We start from the raw sequence: 15,985 nt of genomic DNA, 5'->3' as shown, positions 1-15,985 counted from the left end.
GTGAAAAACAAAGCATTTCCTCTAACATCAGGAAGAAGACAAGGATGTCCACTCTCGCCACTCTTATTCAGCAGTTTTGGAAGTCCTAGCCATGGCCATCAGAGAAGAAAAAGAAATAAAGGGAATACAAATTGGAAAAGAAGAAGTAAAACTGTCACTGTTTCTAGATGACATGATACTGTACATAGATAATCCTAAAGATGCCACCAGAAAACTACTAGAGCTAATCAATGAATTTGATAAAGTTGCAGGATACAAAATTAATGCACAGAAATCTCTGGCATTCCTATACACTAAAGATGAAAGATCAGAAAGAGAAATCAAGGAAACACTTCCATTCACCACTGCAACAAAAAGAATAAAATACCTAGGAATAAACCTGCCTAAGGAGGTCAAAGTCCTGTACTCAGAAAACTATAAGGCACTGATGAAAGAAATCAAAGATGACACAAACAGATGGAGAGATATACCATGTTCTTGGATTGGAAGAATCGATGTTGTGAAAATGACTATACTACCTAAAGCAATCTACAGATTCAATGCAATCCCTATCAAATAACCAATGGCATTTTTTACAGAACTAGAACCAAAAATCTTAAAATTTGTATGGAAACACAAAAGACCCCGAATAGCCAAAGCAATCTTGAGGGAAGAAAATGGAGCTGGAAGAATGAGACTCCCTGACTTCAGACTATACTACAAAACTACAGCAATCAAGACAGTATGGTACTGGCACAAAAACAGAAATATAGATCAATGGAACAGGATAGAAAGCCCAGAGATAAACCCACGCACCTATGGTCAACTAATCTATGACAAAGGAGGCAAGGGTATATATACAGTGGAGAAAAAACAGTCTCTTCAATAAGTGGTGCTGGGAAAACTGGGCAGCTACATGTAAAAGAATGAAATTAGAACATTCTCTAACACCACACACAAAAATAAACTCAAAATGGATTAAAGACCTAAATGTAAGACCGGACACTATAAGGCTCTCAGAGGAAAACACAGGAAGAACACTCTTTGACATAAATCACAGCAAGATATTTTTTGACCCACATCCTAGAGTAATGGAAATAAAAACAAAAATAAACAAATGGGACCTAATGAAATGTAAAAGCTTTTGTATAGCAAAGGAAACTACAAACAAGATGAAAAGACAAACCTCAGAATGGGAGAAAACATTTGCAAACAAATCAGCAGACAAAGGATTAATCTCCAAAATATATAAACAGCTCATGCAACTCAATATTAAAAAAACAAACAACCCAATCAAAAATGGGCAGAAGACCTAAATAGACATTTCTCCAAAGAAGACATACAGATGGCCAAGAAGCACACGAAAAGCTGCTCAGCATCACTAATTATTAGAGAAATGCAAATCAAAACTACAGTGAGGTATCACCTCACACCAGTTAGAATGGGCATCATCAGAAAATCTACAAACAACAAGTGCTGGAGAGGGTGTGGAGAAAAGGGAACCCTCTTGCATAGTTGGTGGGAATGTAAATTGATACAGCCACTATGGAGAAGAGTATGGAGTTTCCTTAAAAAACTAAATATAGAATTAATATATGACCCAGCAATCCCACTACTGGGCATATACCCAGAGAAAACCATAATTCAAAAAGACACATGAGGGCTTCCCTGGTGGCGCAGTGGTTGAGAGTCCACAGGCCAATGCAGGGGACACGGGTTCGTGCCCTGGTCCGGGAAGATCCCACATGCCACGGAGCGGCTGGGCCCGTGAGCCATGGCCTCTGAGCCTGCGCATCCGGAGCCTGTGCTCTGCAACGGGAGAGGCCACAACAGTGAGAGGCCCGCATACCGCAAAAAAAAAAAAAGAAGAGAAACCAACAGGTAGTTAAGCAGTATTGTAACTACAAGGGTAGGCTGTCCCTCCAGAGTAGATGAAAATAACGGAGGCGGGGTGCTGAAGTTGTTCCTTCAAGTCTTCCAGGTATGATAAGAGATTAGCAAAGATTGTGACCATTAACTAATCCCACCCCTATCTCCGCTGCAATTAATTTGGTATCTAATCTTTGCTACTCTTGTTGTGTCAAATGAACATAATTACTGCTATCTAGAAAGAATGACAGATCATCACCAAGTCAGCTGATACTAAGGTTAATAAGCCTACATTTTAGGGTAAACTTTTACCTATGGGGTATCTACAAACCTGGAGAGGTTAACACTGGCTTTCTCTCACCTTGCTTTACACAGGGATGGCTTTGTAATTTCCTTTGCTTCAGATCAAAGTGCATTTCTCTAGATTTATTTGGATATCCAATTTTGAGATAAAAATACAATATGAAAAAAAATTCTGTGAAATGGAGCATGTGCAAAGCTTCTCCTTTGTGGTAGGTGGGGTGTTCCTACCCCAACATGGCCAGGGAAAGCTTTCTAAGGTCAAAGGTAAGTGATATATCAAGAAGAAACCCCACAGTGGAAACTAGTGGGAAAGTGCACCAGCTTCCCCTAAAGTAGCATCTTTCTCTGTAGGAGAGTGAATGCCGCCTCTGTTTCTTTATTGCCAAACAACTCTGTAGACTCTTGCCTGAGGAGTCTGAAACTGAACAGTAACCCTGAGTCCATTAGCTCCACCTCCCCTAGAAGAAAACCCTGCTCCTCCTCTTGCCCAACCTGGGCCAATTATTAGGCCACAGTCTAGACAAACACCCAAGCTAGAAACCTGGAGTCATACTCTCAGGGGCTGGACACTGGACAGTGAAAGAAATACTTCTCTTTGCCTTTATATGGGCAAGGCCTCATGCTAGGTCATAACTCACTTCAAGAACACAAAACCCTGAGTCTCTGGAGGCTTCATAATACAATACAAAGGTACATATAATTTCAGCTATTTTTAGGGGTAACATTGTATGCTATTTTTAGGGGTAACATTGTGTTTTGGGTCATTTTATCTGTTAAAATAAACATTGCTCCATATTTGCTTAGAAAAGAATAAAAAGCTATGGGGTATTCTAAATTAGAAAACATCTTAACAAAAGATTAAAATGAGAGACTTTGAAAGAAAAAAACTAGCCTGGGATTATAAAATTAAAAGCACAGGAAATGATGCTTCTAGGACTCAAATTAATCCCAGTAACTGGAGGCTTGGGTTTTAATGCATACAATGGGGGAAAGTATGGAAAGGACCAAGTAGAATTTCTAGAAGGTATAGCCATCGACATTAAAACTTGATAAATGAGTTAAACAGCAGATTAGACACAGCTGAAGAGAGATGTGATGTGAACTGAAAGAAGAGTCTGCAAAGACAGGAGACAGCAGTGGAGAGAGGCGTCAGAACAGAGTAACTCACATCTCTCATCACTTTTATGGTATATATGAATCAGTGTTTTCATCATTATTCCCATCAAATTTAGTTCTTTAATTCACAGATACCTCACTGGGTTAAATGAGATCATGCACATAAGATGTTAATACAATGCTTGGCATCAAGTAAGTTCTCTGTAACTGCTAGCTGTTCTTTCTACTGTTCTAAGGGGATTTGAGCAGGCTACTTGACTTCTCTACACCTCAGCTTCCTCAGCTGTAAGATGGGGATAAGAGTTGCCCTGACTATCTACCCGGGTTGTTACAGACAGCTAATAGGAGGATGAATGTCAAACTGTTTTTTAAATTGTGGAGAGTAACAGCAGTTGAGGGGTGGGCTCGGGGAGATGTTGGGGACTGAGATAATGACGTATAGTTTCCCTCTCTCTCCATCAGAGCAGAGCTAATTGGGCCAAACTTATGGGTCTGTCTGCTCCATGGCTATGTGATCACAGCACCTTCCTGAGTACTTGTTTTTATGTTCAGCACTGTGCTTATTAAGCCCATTACCACCACCTAGCCACACTCTTCATACTGAAATCCGTACTTGACATTTCTAAGAGTGATTTATGATTTAAAAATTTTTAGTATTAAGCTCAAGAACATTCTAATCTTTATCCCATACCTTTTCGGATGGTAACTGGAGACTGCACAGCCTTTCTTACTGCCATTTTGGCTCCACCAGTTTTCCTCTGTATGGTAAAAGTAGCAGTTCCTATAAAGACAGGTGAAGTTCTTTAGCCTTCCATATGCACCTTTCATGTTGTAGGTTCTTTGAGGACAGAAATCTGCTTAGTAGGGGCCCAATAAATCGTGGTTGATTTGAACCAAGAAAGCAAAACAAAAGTGCAGATGAAGGAAGGGAAAGTCTACTTTGAGACTTGGTATCCTTATAGCACAACCATGGACCTTTCTCATATGGCAAATGTACGCTGACAACATCTCTGGCAACTGGAAAAGCCAGGCATATAAGCCTATTTCCAGTAAACACCTAGACAAAATGCGAAGAGAATGATCAACTAAGGTTTCTTAAATTCCAGGATTAGTAGCAACCATTTACTGTTTATGTTATGTAAAATGTTTTATGTATGATCCTCAACAGCTCTATGTGGTAGGATTTAAAAAACACATCTGAGAGCACAAAGTAAGCGGCAGAGCTGGGCTATGAACCTAGGCCTGGATGATTTCAAAGGCTAGACCTATTATTTACGCTTATAATGCCTCTCAGATACTTATCATATAGTCCTTATGTATTGTTTTTGACAGAATTAAACACAAAACAAGCAAAAAAAAAGAAAGAAAACTCTAACAGTTTGCGCGCAGGGCTGAAGAAGTTAGCCAAAAACTGTATACTGCTTTATAGAACACAGATAGTTGGGACTTTCCTGGTGGCGCCGTGGTTAAGAATCCGCCTGCCAATGCAGGGGGCATGGGTTCGAGCCCTGGTCCGGGAAGATCCCACATGCCGCGGAGCAACTAAGCCCGTGCGCCACAACTACTGAGCCTGCACTCTAGAGCCCACAAGCCACAACTACTGAAGTCGCGCACCTACAGCCCGTGCTCCACAACAAGAGAAGCCACCGCAATGAGGAGCCGGCGCACCACAACAAAGGGTAGCGCCTGCTTGCCGCGACTAGAGAAAAGCCCACCCGCAGCAACGAAGTCCCAACCAGCCAAAAATAAATTAAATAAATAAATAAATAAATAAATAAATAAATAAATAAATAAAAGACAGCAACATATAGTCAAACTCAAAGAATTTTCAGGAAAACTTCTTTTACAGAAGAATTGCAGGGAATTTTAAAATCTTGATGGATCCTCACTTCCCACCTGTGTAACAACTAAACTTGCCCCAGCGGGCTCATGTTGTCTGTATCACTGACTGGAAGAGCCCAGTTTCCCCCATTGCCGCTGAATGTTGTCAGGGGAATGGCTGGGTTCTGGATGTGGCAGAGGCAGTCAGGGAGGTCAGTGTGTTCACAGTCCCTCAAGTTGCCTCTCCTACCTTTGCCTTGGAGGTCCAGGAAGCTGAGTGACGGGTCAGCTCAGATAATAGTTAGGCGTATGGTGTTCTATGACACAGTATAAATACTGCAATACCTGCCCATTAATATTCTTGAACAATAATTAGTTTATAAATAGCTATTTTTAAGCAAAAAAGCTAAATAGGCTTTTTTCCCCCATTTATCCAGTTATTCAATTATTTCGTTTGTTCAATGTGAAGGGGTAACACAAGATGTAGAGAGTGTGGCTACCCTCAAAACATTCAGTCTATCCTGGGACATACCCAAGTTTATAAGTAACTACGACATAAGACCTGTTGCAGTAGTGCCTCAAGTGGGGCAGAAACACATGACTGAGGGTTCAGAGGACAAAAAAATAACTATATTAGTTACCGATGCTACCATTTGTCTCTAATATTCACAACTACCATGCAAGTTAAGTATTGGCCAGTTTAAAAATGAAAATATGGATGTTAAAATTCATTACACTGGGTTGGAAGAGCTAAAGAATTAAAATTAGGGATGTCTTCCAAGACACAGAGGGGAGGCATTTAAGGTATAAGGGAAATTTTCAAGGCAGGAATGGGAGCACACAGCATGCGTCTGGAAAACAAGCCTGTAAGTGCTATGGATCATCTGGATTATATGCGGAAAGGAGGCTAAGGAGGCAGAAGGGGACACATTAAAGGCCAGGGAGAGGGTTTGGACTTATCTGTGTGGGGTACGGGTCACTGAGGACTTCTGAGTCCCTGGGCAGCAGGACCACCTCATCAACCACAGCTCAGCAAGGACAGGTAAAGGGACCAAAGAGCGCCAAGGCCTCAGCCCAGCCAAGTGCAAGGTAACAATACAGGCCTGACATTGGACAGGTCCAAGAAAAAGACATATTTCCACATAATCCAAGACTTTTCCATCTGACGTTAAGAAACCATGATTCAAGTTTAAAATCTTTTCCAATTTTGGATATTTCTTTTATTTAATTTTGGTAAATGTATCAGGTATAAAATAAAACTTAAAAAAAATTTTAAATGGTTACTATTTTGAAATTCTAGTTTAAAAAAGAACAGTGTTTTCTTACTGTAATTCATCAATCAAAAGCAAGAGTTAACCAAACTATAAAGTTCCATCAAAAAGACTGCAATAGAGCTTCCCTGGTGGCGCAGTGGTTGAGAGTCTGCCGGCCGATGCAGCGGACACGGGTTCGTGCCCCGGTCCAGGAGGATCCCACATGCCGCGGAGCGGCTAGGCCCGGAAGCCATGGCTGCTGAGCCTGCGCGTCCGGAGCCTGTGCTCTACAAAGGGAGAGGCCACAACAGTGAGAGGCCCGTGTACCGCAAAAAAAAAAAAAAAAAAAAAAAGACTGCAATATATGGATACTTCAATCTTCTCAGTTAACGTGCATACTAAAGTTCAGGTTCTAGGTGTGGAGGCTCTAGACCCAGACTGGGTTTAAATCTAGACTCTACCACTTCCTAGATATCTGATCTTAGGCAGTTATTTCAACTTTCTCTGCCTTGGCTTTCTCTTGCTTAAAATGGGAACATAATAGTACCTTTCTCACAGAGTTGTAATTCAAGTGCTTAAATGGAACCTGGCACATTAGTTATTATTATACATTCTTAGCTGTATATATGTATACTACATATTAACTATGATTATACATTTTTGAACAAATAAGTATGTTTTACTTTAGTAATCAAAACCCACATATGGCAAAATGAACTAAAGGAAGGCTAGTAATAAATAACAGATACTATAGCTTCAAATGTGGAAAAGAATATTCAAAAAGGGTAAAAACGATACTATTTCAACCTGTGCCTGTTCTATTCCTACTCTATGATATATCCATCCAGAAATCTATCAGAATTTAATTTGTAAAAATGCCTACATCTTTAGCCACACAAAAGAAACAGATTCCCAAATAAGTCATATCACACAGAACTGACTGTTCAAATTCTATTACAAAAAGGCCATTAGTTTAAAAAGATTCCTAGGGTCTTCTCATTTCAAAGCAACAGAACAAAATCCCAGTACCACTAACTCTTTATCAATCCCTTGCATTCTGTTGAAATGGGAACTGCTTTTCACTAAGATTTACAACTTTTACTAACGAAAACACAACTTTGGAGACAAGAAAGAATAGGTCCAAATTACACAAGATAAAAAAAAAGTTTTCAGTCTTACCACATGGCCAAGGTGAGCCTTGAGTTTGCCCCAAAAGTCTCCCCTTTTGGGTATAACTTGGTTTGATGGATATATATCTGACTTTTCCAGGTCTATGTATTGGAAAATTGTGATCATGTCGATTCTCTCTAAAGTAGAAATTACACAGTTATTATATTCCTAGAATCTTCTATCAGTGATAAACTACCATATTTCAAAAGATGTAAATTCCAGCTCAGATTAATACGGTCATTTTGTACCTTAGTGATGCATTCAGTGTATAATTCTCCTCATAGCTCCAACTTCACTCATTTTTTTCCAAAGAAATTGTTTTTATCTCTCTATCCATTTCAACTGCATTTGGCAGTTATTTATGTATTAAATACCATGCATTAGTCTAGGAAATATTCAAGGGGAGTCTCTGCTCTTTTGATTACACCCCAAATTACACACACACAAGTAATCTGATTACATCTAGCTTTGTGTCAGGTAGCATTTCCTCTAGGCTCTTAAGTTACGTGATTATGTTTACAATCCTAATCAATTATTTTGTCAAAGGTGGTAATTTTTAACAACACTATACTGGCAATTCATTTCTTCCTTATGGGTCATTAACAAATATAATTTTGTGTTTGTTTGCCATATATAAGAAACTTTACACTTGGGTACTTTTCTTTAGTATCTATGTTTAATTAATTCTTCCCTAATGAACTAATATCCAAACCTAATGCAGGCCATTAATTTAAGAAGAAACATATAACAGTATCTACAATTGAATCAGCAATAACTGGGTGGGAAGAAGAGGAAAAAGTGGTAAGCTGGTGATGACTATCTGTTTCTACAAGAATGGAGCCCAGCAGAGAAACAAGGGAGCAGTTAGGAGGCAAATTACAGAAGGAATTATTAACAAAAACTACAAAAAAGAAGAAAACAGGATTGAATGGATATAATAATTGTATTAGGCATACAGAAGTGCTTTGTTATATCTTAATTAGACACTTAATGCCATTTTTGTCTTTTTCCTTGGTGATTAAAACTAATGAAGACCTCATAATTACGGCACCATTTTCCCCTTCACTTTATTATAATTCAGAACACGTCCACTGAACTTGAGTCACAACAGCGCTTCACACTTATCACACTTGACATTATCTTGCCAAATGACGTGCCAAACCTTGTCTTACCCTCTTGGAGAAAGGGAGCATTGCCTTCTGGGAATTTGAGCAGGTCTGGGTTTGTTAGGCAATGGTTTCTGTGCAGTTGCTGGAGGCTGTACTGATTCAGATAACAGTTCATTCATCAGACTGTATGCTTGTGAGATTCGACGACTATAGTGGTCAGAGAGCAGCAATCTTTAGAGAAAGAATTAAACAACATTTAGTAAAAGAGTCACTTTCAGTTCATATTTCTAGAGGGAACATAGCATTCAAAGACTACATAGCATTTATTTTCTTCAATGCATTTCAATACAAATTCAAATTTCAGATATCTGAAAACCATTGGGAGGTATTATTAAAGGCATCTGTAGTTATGGCCTTTGGGGTATTTTCAAAATGCACATACATATCTGGATTGTGAGAGGGAGGGGAATAGCAGAAATAAGGTATAAAAATTGAATGGAATAAATAATATTTGAAAGCAAATTCTGAAAAAGGCTATTGGAATCTAATTATTTTCCTTGCAGTTAGCTCCCATAATTTTCTGTTTATCAACAAAAAAGGGACTACTGTGCAAACCAGAATCCCTAAGGCATTATCTATGGCCTTGAGCGAGCAAGCAAGAGAGAGAATGATCAGGGTGCAACCACCAAAATCACCTGTCTTTTTCGTGCTTCATCTTTTGTCTCAGCCTAATTTCCCTTGAAGTCATGTAAAACTGCACAAGAAATAACCAGTTAGTTCATTACTGTTGAGTTCAAATAATTAAACCATTATGACCCTTGGAAAACATGAAAATTCCACTAATATATTTTAATAGGCAGTTAAACCATAATTTTGTTATTTAGTAAACAGTACAAAACACTGTCATATTTGATGAAGCTTACTACCCCAGCACAAAATATGAAAATGTTAAAGCATCATGTAATTAAAATAAAATCCAATTTAATAAATGGAATGCAAAGTCTATTTTAGTAGTTAAACTAATGTATTTTCTCAAAAGGAGAGATCCTTATCAGCTGCATTTAAAATGGAAAATAGGAACATTTTAAGGATGGAGACACCCATACTTTGTACTCTGTCTTATGATTAATCTCACCAACAGCTTGGTTGATAAAAGCAGAAATGAGTCAGACATTTAAAACCATCACTTTAATGTTTTAAAATGTTCACCAGAAACCTACTATAGTGGGTTCATTGTGACTTGTAAACTCTTCAAAACTTATGCACCACAGGGTAAACTGGCCAACATCAGCTATATATGTCTTATTCCAGAACATTAAGAGTTACTGTTGAATTACTAATGAGGGTAAGTCCTTTCACATACAATTATGTATATAAAAACGTACGTGCAGAAGTGGATTCACTTTCTCAAGGTCCTATACAGTAGTCAACAATAAATTTAAGGTCTTATTGATTTCTGATAAAAATGAAAATTCTAATTACATTAACCCCTCACTAGTTCCATACCTTTACCCAAACAGAAGCTAAAAATAAACAATTATCTGCGATACTGAAGGAGATGTCACAAAGTCTATGAACAAAACAGTCCCAATGCCCTCAGAGTTCATTTATTCTAAATTTGGATACAATTCTAACCATCTGGGGAATCTGCTTGGCTGACAGGGAGGGTGATATGCAAACTCACCCTCCGTGGGGTGGAAGAGCACACATATACACCCACACTGTAAGATTCTGGTCTTCGAGTAGCCCTGAAGGTCATTACCATGTCCCCAGAGCTATCAACAAAATGTCATCTAACATCAGCATGCTCTCTCCAGACACACGTAAGTAAATTACACTCTTTAAGTAACAGTTCATCTACTTTTGCACCGTTTGGTGCTGAAATGTGACACCCTTATCTAGAAAATTCACTTACAGAATATGTTCCTCTCATGATGCTGAAAAAAGATGAAGTGCTATTATATTTTATTTCAGGTGACAAAGTAAAAGATAAACTATAATCCAAGTGTAATCTAAATGTGAGTTTCACAGTTACGTAATCATCAAAGTAACATTGCTTTGTTTCACCTTCTGAAGAAAAACACTTCTGACCTGGCCATGGTGATGTCCATAGTCAGGGCTCAGGAAACGAATGTTGACAGTTTAAAGGACAGTTGAAACACACACACAGAAGTGCCACTGTTCTGTGGGTTCATAACTGGACCATACTTTAATAGATTTTTTTGTAGATAACTTATGGAGAGAAAATTGATTTTTAAAATAGCTTTACTACACAAACTGTTGTTCAACTGCCACTGACTTTCTTTGAAGATTAAGGGAGTGACTCCAGCTGGTCACCCAACCCCTCGACCTCTTCATTTGGTTAAAATGCTAGAGCCACGGGACTTCCCTGGCTGTCCAGTGGTTAAGACTCTGTGCTCCCAATGCAGGGGGCCCAGGTTCAATCCCTGCTCAGGGAACTCTATCCCACACGCAGCAACTAAGAGCCCTCATGCCACAACTAAGACCTGGTGCAGCCAAATAAATAAATTAATTAATAAAAAATAAAATAAAATGCTAGAGCCATAATTAGCCTCAGGGAGAAAAAACACTCTAAGATAGTTCAACAGAACATGGTTTGTAGAATTCCCTGCTATATTTTGTTAAGGTAATTTCTTAACTTTTCCAGGCTTAAGTAAAATGCTGACTTTTCTATCAAACAAAAAAATGCATCCAAATGATGTTAATCCTTTTCTTGAATACTTGCCAGGGAAAAAATTACACATATTCTGTGATAATTCCATTACCCTTGACACTGCAGACTTACTGGGTTGCTCCTGGGGCAGAAAGGATGACGCTCTTGCCCTCTCTTTTCTGCTAGCTGATTCAAGTACTCTGCCATCCTTTCTTTTCGTTTTCTTTTCATCCAGACTTGAATCGCTTTTCTCTCCTTCTCAGTTCTTTGTGGACGTCTACCAGAGGAATGCTGAATCCTAAGAAATTTAACCAGCAGGGCATCACTTGATGTTAAATTTGTTATGGAGATAAAAAGTATCACAACTAAATACTGTTTCTTTGGACTGATTCTGCCCCATCTTGAAGAGTCATACACTCATGATGTCTAATCAACTTGCTACAACCTGTCCCATGAAATCCACTGACAATGATCTCAGGTCACTGACAGCCTCTTCAGTCTTCACCTTACTGCACTTCTCTATACATTTGGTACAACTGGCTTCTCCTTCCTGCTTTAAACTCTCTCTTACCTGGGTCTTTCTCTAACTCTCAAAACACGATGCAGCCTCTTAAATTGGTGCCTTTCTTCTCTGCTCACCATGAGATATTAATGTCTTTAAAGGTTCTGGTTTGGATTTCTTCACTTATAATCTATTTCTGGACTATCTCAGTCACTTCCAAAACTTATACTACATAGATGACTTCTAAACTGATGCTTCTCCGGATCTGGCCTCACGTTTGTGCCCAGGCCGCACCTCCCAAGGGCCAATCCGAGCTAACAACCGAGTGTGGAAGGGATGTTGTGGCTGGCCCCGATCTACAGAGACAGGACTCCTCTGATGGGCGATTTTGGCATGATGTCTCACCGCTGACCCAGCTGAAACACGCTTAGAGCTATACTATACTCTGGGATTGCTTACCCAACCCTCTCTCCTTCACAGGCAGGGGTCAGAACTGCATTGGGGTCTGATGCCTCGCCCCACTTCTTATTTTTCCCTTCACAGGCATTTCTCTCAGTAAATCTTTTGTACATCTAATCCCATCTTGGCTTCTACACAAAGAGTACTGAGAGTGGCCCCAAAAAACAGGCGTTGTAGACGGGAATTTGGGGCAGACTCATCACCAAGTATGCGAAGAAGACACCATCCTAACTGGAAGATGGGTCATGCATACAGACAATGTGGCTGATACTGAACACCTGCTTTCCTTCTGAAAGACTGGACTCTTTGTACATGCCAGGCAGAGGGTACCCTACCCAACCAGCCCCCAATGAAGCAATAAGCCAAAAGGCATATGTATCCCAAAGAAGCATTAGTAGAAGAGGCAGCCTTTATTCTATCAAGAACGTGTTGTGGGCCCAGGAAAGGCTACAAGGAAAAACATTTTAACCTAATGTTCCAAGGAAAAGCTGTTTAAAATGTATTCTAAGGGTTCATATTTAGGGTAAAGTACTATGAAATAAATCATTAATCCTTCTAAGAAGAAATAGGATTAAATCTATGTTGTACTCAGGGTGATGAGACCTTGGGAAAACTCAAAGGATACAGATGTGCTATATTAGTTAAATAAAACAGTCTATATATTGGAGGAGGGGGAGGAATGACACACACACCACAAAATGTATTTACAAAGAAAAAAGTCTATTTTAAGCTTTGAATTTGTTTCTTAAAAAATCAGAAAATTAGAAATCAATTAGAAATCAAATACAGGAAAAACAAACTGTAAAAAACACAAATACATGGAGGCTAAACAGTGCACTGCTAAATAACCAAGAGATCACTGAAGAAATCAAAAAAATTTTAAAATACTTAGAAACAAATGACAGTGAAAACACAATGATCCAAAACCTATGGATGCAGCAAAAGCAGTTCTAAGAGGGAAGTTTATAGCAATTCAAGCTCACCTCAAAAAACAAGAAAAACCTCAAATAAACAATCTAACCTTACACCTAAAGCAACTAGAAAAAGAAGAACAAAGAAAACCCAAAGTTAGTAGAAGGAAGGAAATCATAAATATCAGAGCAGAAATAAATGAAATAGAAAAAAAGAAAACAATAGCAAAGATCAATAAAACTAAAAGTTGGTTCTTATAAACAAAATTTATAAACCTTTAGCCAGACTCATCAAGAAAAAAAGGCAGAGAACTCAAATCAATGAAACTAGAAACGAAAAAGGAGAGATTACAACTGACACTGCAGAAATGCAAAGGATCATAAGGGACTACTACAAGCAACTGTATGCCAACAGAATGGACAACCTGGAAGAAATGGACAAATTCTTGGAAAGGTATAACTTTCCAAGATTTAACCAGGAAGAATTAGAAAATATAAACAGACCAATCACAGGTAATGAAATTGAGACTGTAATTAAAAATCTTCCAACAAACAAAAGTCCAGGAAGAGATGGCTTCGCAGGCGAATTCTATCAAACATTTAGAAAAGAGTTTGAACACCTATCCTTCTCAAACTCTTCCAAAAAATTGCAGAGGAAGGAACACTCCCAAACTTGTCCTACAGGGCCACCATCACCCTGATACCAAAACCAGACAAAGATATCACAGAAAAAGAAAATTAGAGACCAATATCACTGATGAACATAGACACAAAAAATCCTCAACAAAATACTAGCAAACAGAATCCAGAAACAGATTAAAAAGATCATACACCATGATGAAGTGGGATTTATCCCAGGTATGCAAGGACTCTGCAATATACGCAAAAAAAATCAATGTGATACACCATATTAACAAATTAAAGAATAAAAACTGGGCTTCCCTGGTGGCACAGTGGTTAAGAATCTGCCTGCAATGCAGGGGACACGGGTTTGAGCTCTGGTCCGGGAAGATCCCACATGCTGTGGAGCAGCTAAGCCTGTGTGCCACAACTTCTGAGCCTGCGCCCTAGAGCCTGCAAGCCACAACTACTGAAGCCCACGCGCCTACGGGCTGTGCTCTGCAACAAGAGAAGCCACCGCAATGAGAAGCCCGCGAACCGCAACGAAGAGTAGCCCCTACTCGCCACAACTAGAGAAAACCCGCGTGCCACAACGAAGACCCAACATAGCCAAAAATAAATAAAATAAATCTATTTTTTTAAAAAAAGAATAAAAACCATATGATCATCTCAGTATACGCAGGAAAAGCTTCTGACAAAATTCAACACCCATTTATGATAAAAACTTTGCAGAAAGTGGGCACTGGGGGAACCTAACTCAACATAATACAGGCCATATACGATAAACCCACAGCAAACATCATTCTCAATGGTGAAAAACTGAAAGCATTTCCTCTAAGATCAGGAACAAGGCAAGGATGTCCACTCTCACCACTCTTATTCAACATACCATTGGAAGTCCTAGCCACAGCAATCAGAGAAGAAAAAGAAATAAAAGGAATACAACTGGAAAAGAAGAAGTAAAACTGTCACTGTTTGCAGATGACATGATACTATACATAGAAAATCCTAAAGATGGCACCAGAAAACTACTGGAACTAATCAATGAATTTGGTAAGGTTGCAGGATACAACATTAATGCACAGAAATCTCTGGCATTCCTATACACTAACAATGAAAGATCAGAAAGAGAAATTAAGGAAACAATCCCATTTACCATCGCAACAAAAAGAATAAAATACCTAGGAATAAACCTACCTAAGGAGGCAAAAGACCTGTACTCAGAAAACTATAAAACACTGATGAAAGAAATCAAAGATGACATTAACAGATGGAGAGGTATACCATGCTCCTGGATTGGAAGAGTCAATGCTGTGAAAATGACTATACTGCCCAAAGCAATCTATAGGTTCAATGCAATCCTTATCAAATTACCAATGCCATTTTTCACAGAGCTAGAACGAGAAATTTTACAATTTGTATGGAAACACAAAAGACCCTGAATAGCCAAAGCAATTTTGAGAAAGAAAAACGGAGCTGGAGGAATCAGGCTCCCGACTTCAGACTATACTAAAAATCTACAGTAATCAAGACAATATGGTACTGGCACAAAAACAGAAATACAGATCAATGGAACAGGATAGAAAGCCCAGAGATAAACCCACACACATATGGTCACCTTATCTTTGACAAAGGAGGCAAGAATATACATGTAGAAAAGACAGCTTTTTCAATAAGTGGTGCAGGGAAAACTGGACAGCTACATGTAAAAGAATGAAATTAGAACACTCCCTAAAACCATACACAAAAATAAACTCAAAATGGATTAAAGACCTAAATGTAAGGCCAGACACTATAAAACTCTTAGAAGAAAACATAGGCAGAACACTCTAGGACATAAATCACAGCAAGATCCTTATTGACCCACCTCCTAGAGAAATGGAAATAAAAACAAAAATAAACAAATGGGACCTAATGAAGCTTAAAAGCTTTTGCACAACAAAGGAAACCATAAACAAGATAAAAAGACAACCCTCAGAATGGGAGAAAATATTTGCAAATGAAGCAACTGACAAAGGATTAATCTCCAAAATATACAGCAGCTCATGTAGCTCAATATTAAAAAAAAACCCAATCCAAAGATGGACGGAGAACCTAAATAGACATTTCTCCAAAGAAAATGTACAGATGGCAAACAAATACATGAAAAGATGCTCTCAACATCACTAATCATTAGAGAAATGCAAATCAAAACCACA

At 38.7% G+C, this 15,985-nt stretch overlaps 1 protein-coding gene across 7 annotated transcripts in view; it reads right to left on the bottom strand.

Moving 5' to 3' along the window:
- The window catches only part of CPLANE1 (ciliogenesis and planar polarity effector complex subunit 1), a 133,531-nt gene that overhangs the window by 12,700 nt on the left and 104,846 nt on the right, over positions 1-15,985 (bottom strand). For all 7 annotated transcript variants that reach the window (XM_082623134.1, XM_082623136.1, XM_082623137.1 and 4 more), the window contains 5 exons: positions 11,427-11,592; positions 9,316-9,374; positions 8,684-8,851; positions 7,521-7,648; positions 3,959-4,048 (listed from right to left, as the gene is read on the bottom strand). In XM_082623134.1, coding sequence (XP_082479260.1) covers positions 3,959-4,048; positions 7,521-7,648; positions 8,684-8,851; positions 9,316-9,374; positions 11,427-11,592 — 611 coding nt within the window. The remainder of the gene's footprint in view (positions 1-3,958; positions 4,049-7,520; positions 7,649-8,683; positions 8,852-9,315; positions 9,375-11,426; positions 11,593-15,985) is intronic.

This window comes from Mesoplodon mirus, assembly GCF_964341445.2.
Source record: "Mesoplodon mirus genome assembly, chromosome: 5".
Classification (NCBI taxonomy): domain Eukaryota; kingdom Metazoa; phylum Chordata; class Mammalia; order Artiodactyla; family Ziphiidae; genus Mesoplodon; species Mesoplodon mirus.
The sequence above is the reverse complement of the archived record's forward strand: the minus strand, read 5'-3'. Positions and strand labels throughout refer to the sequence as shown.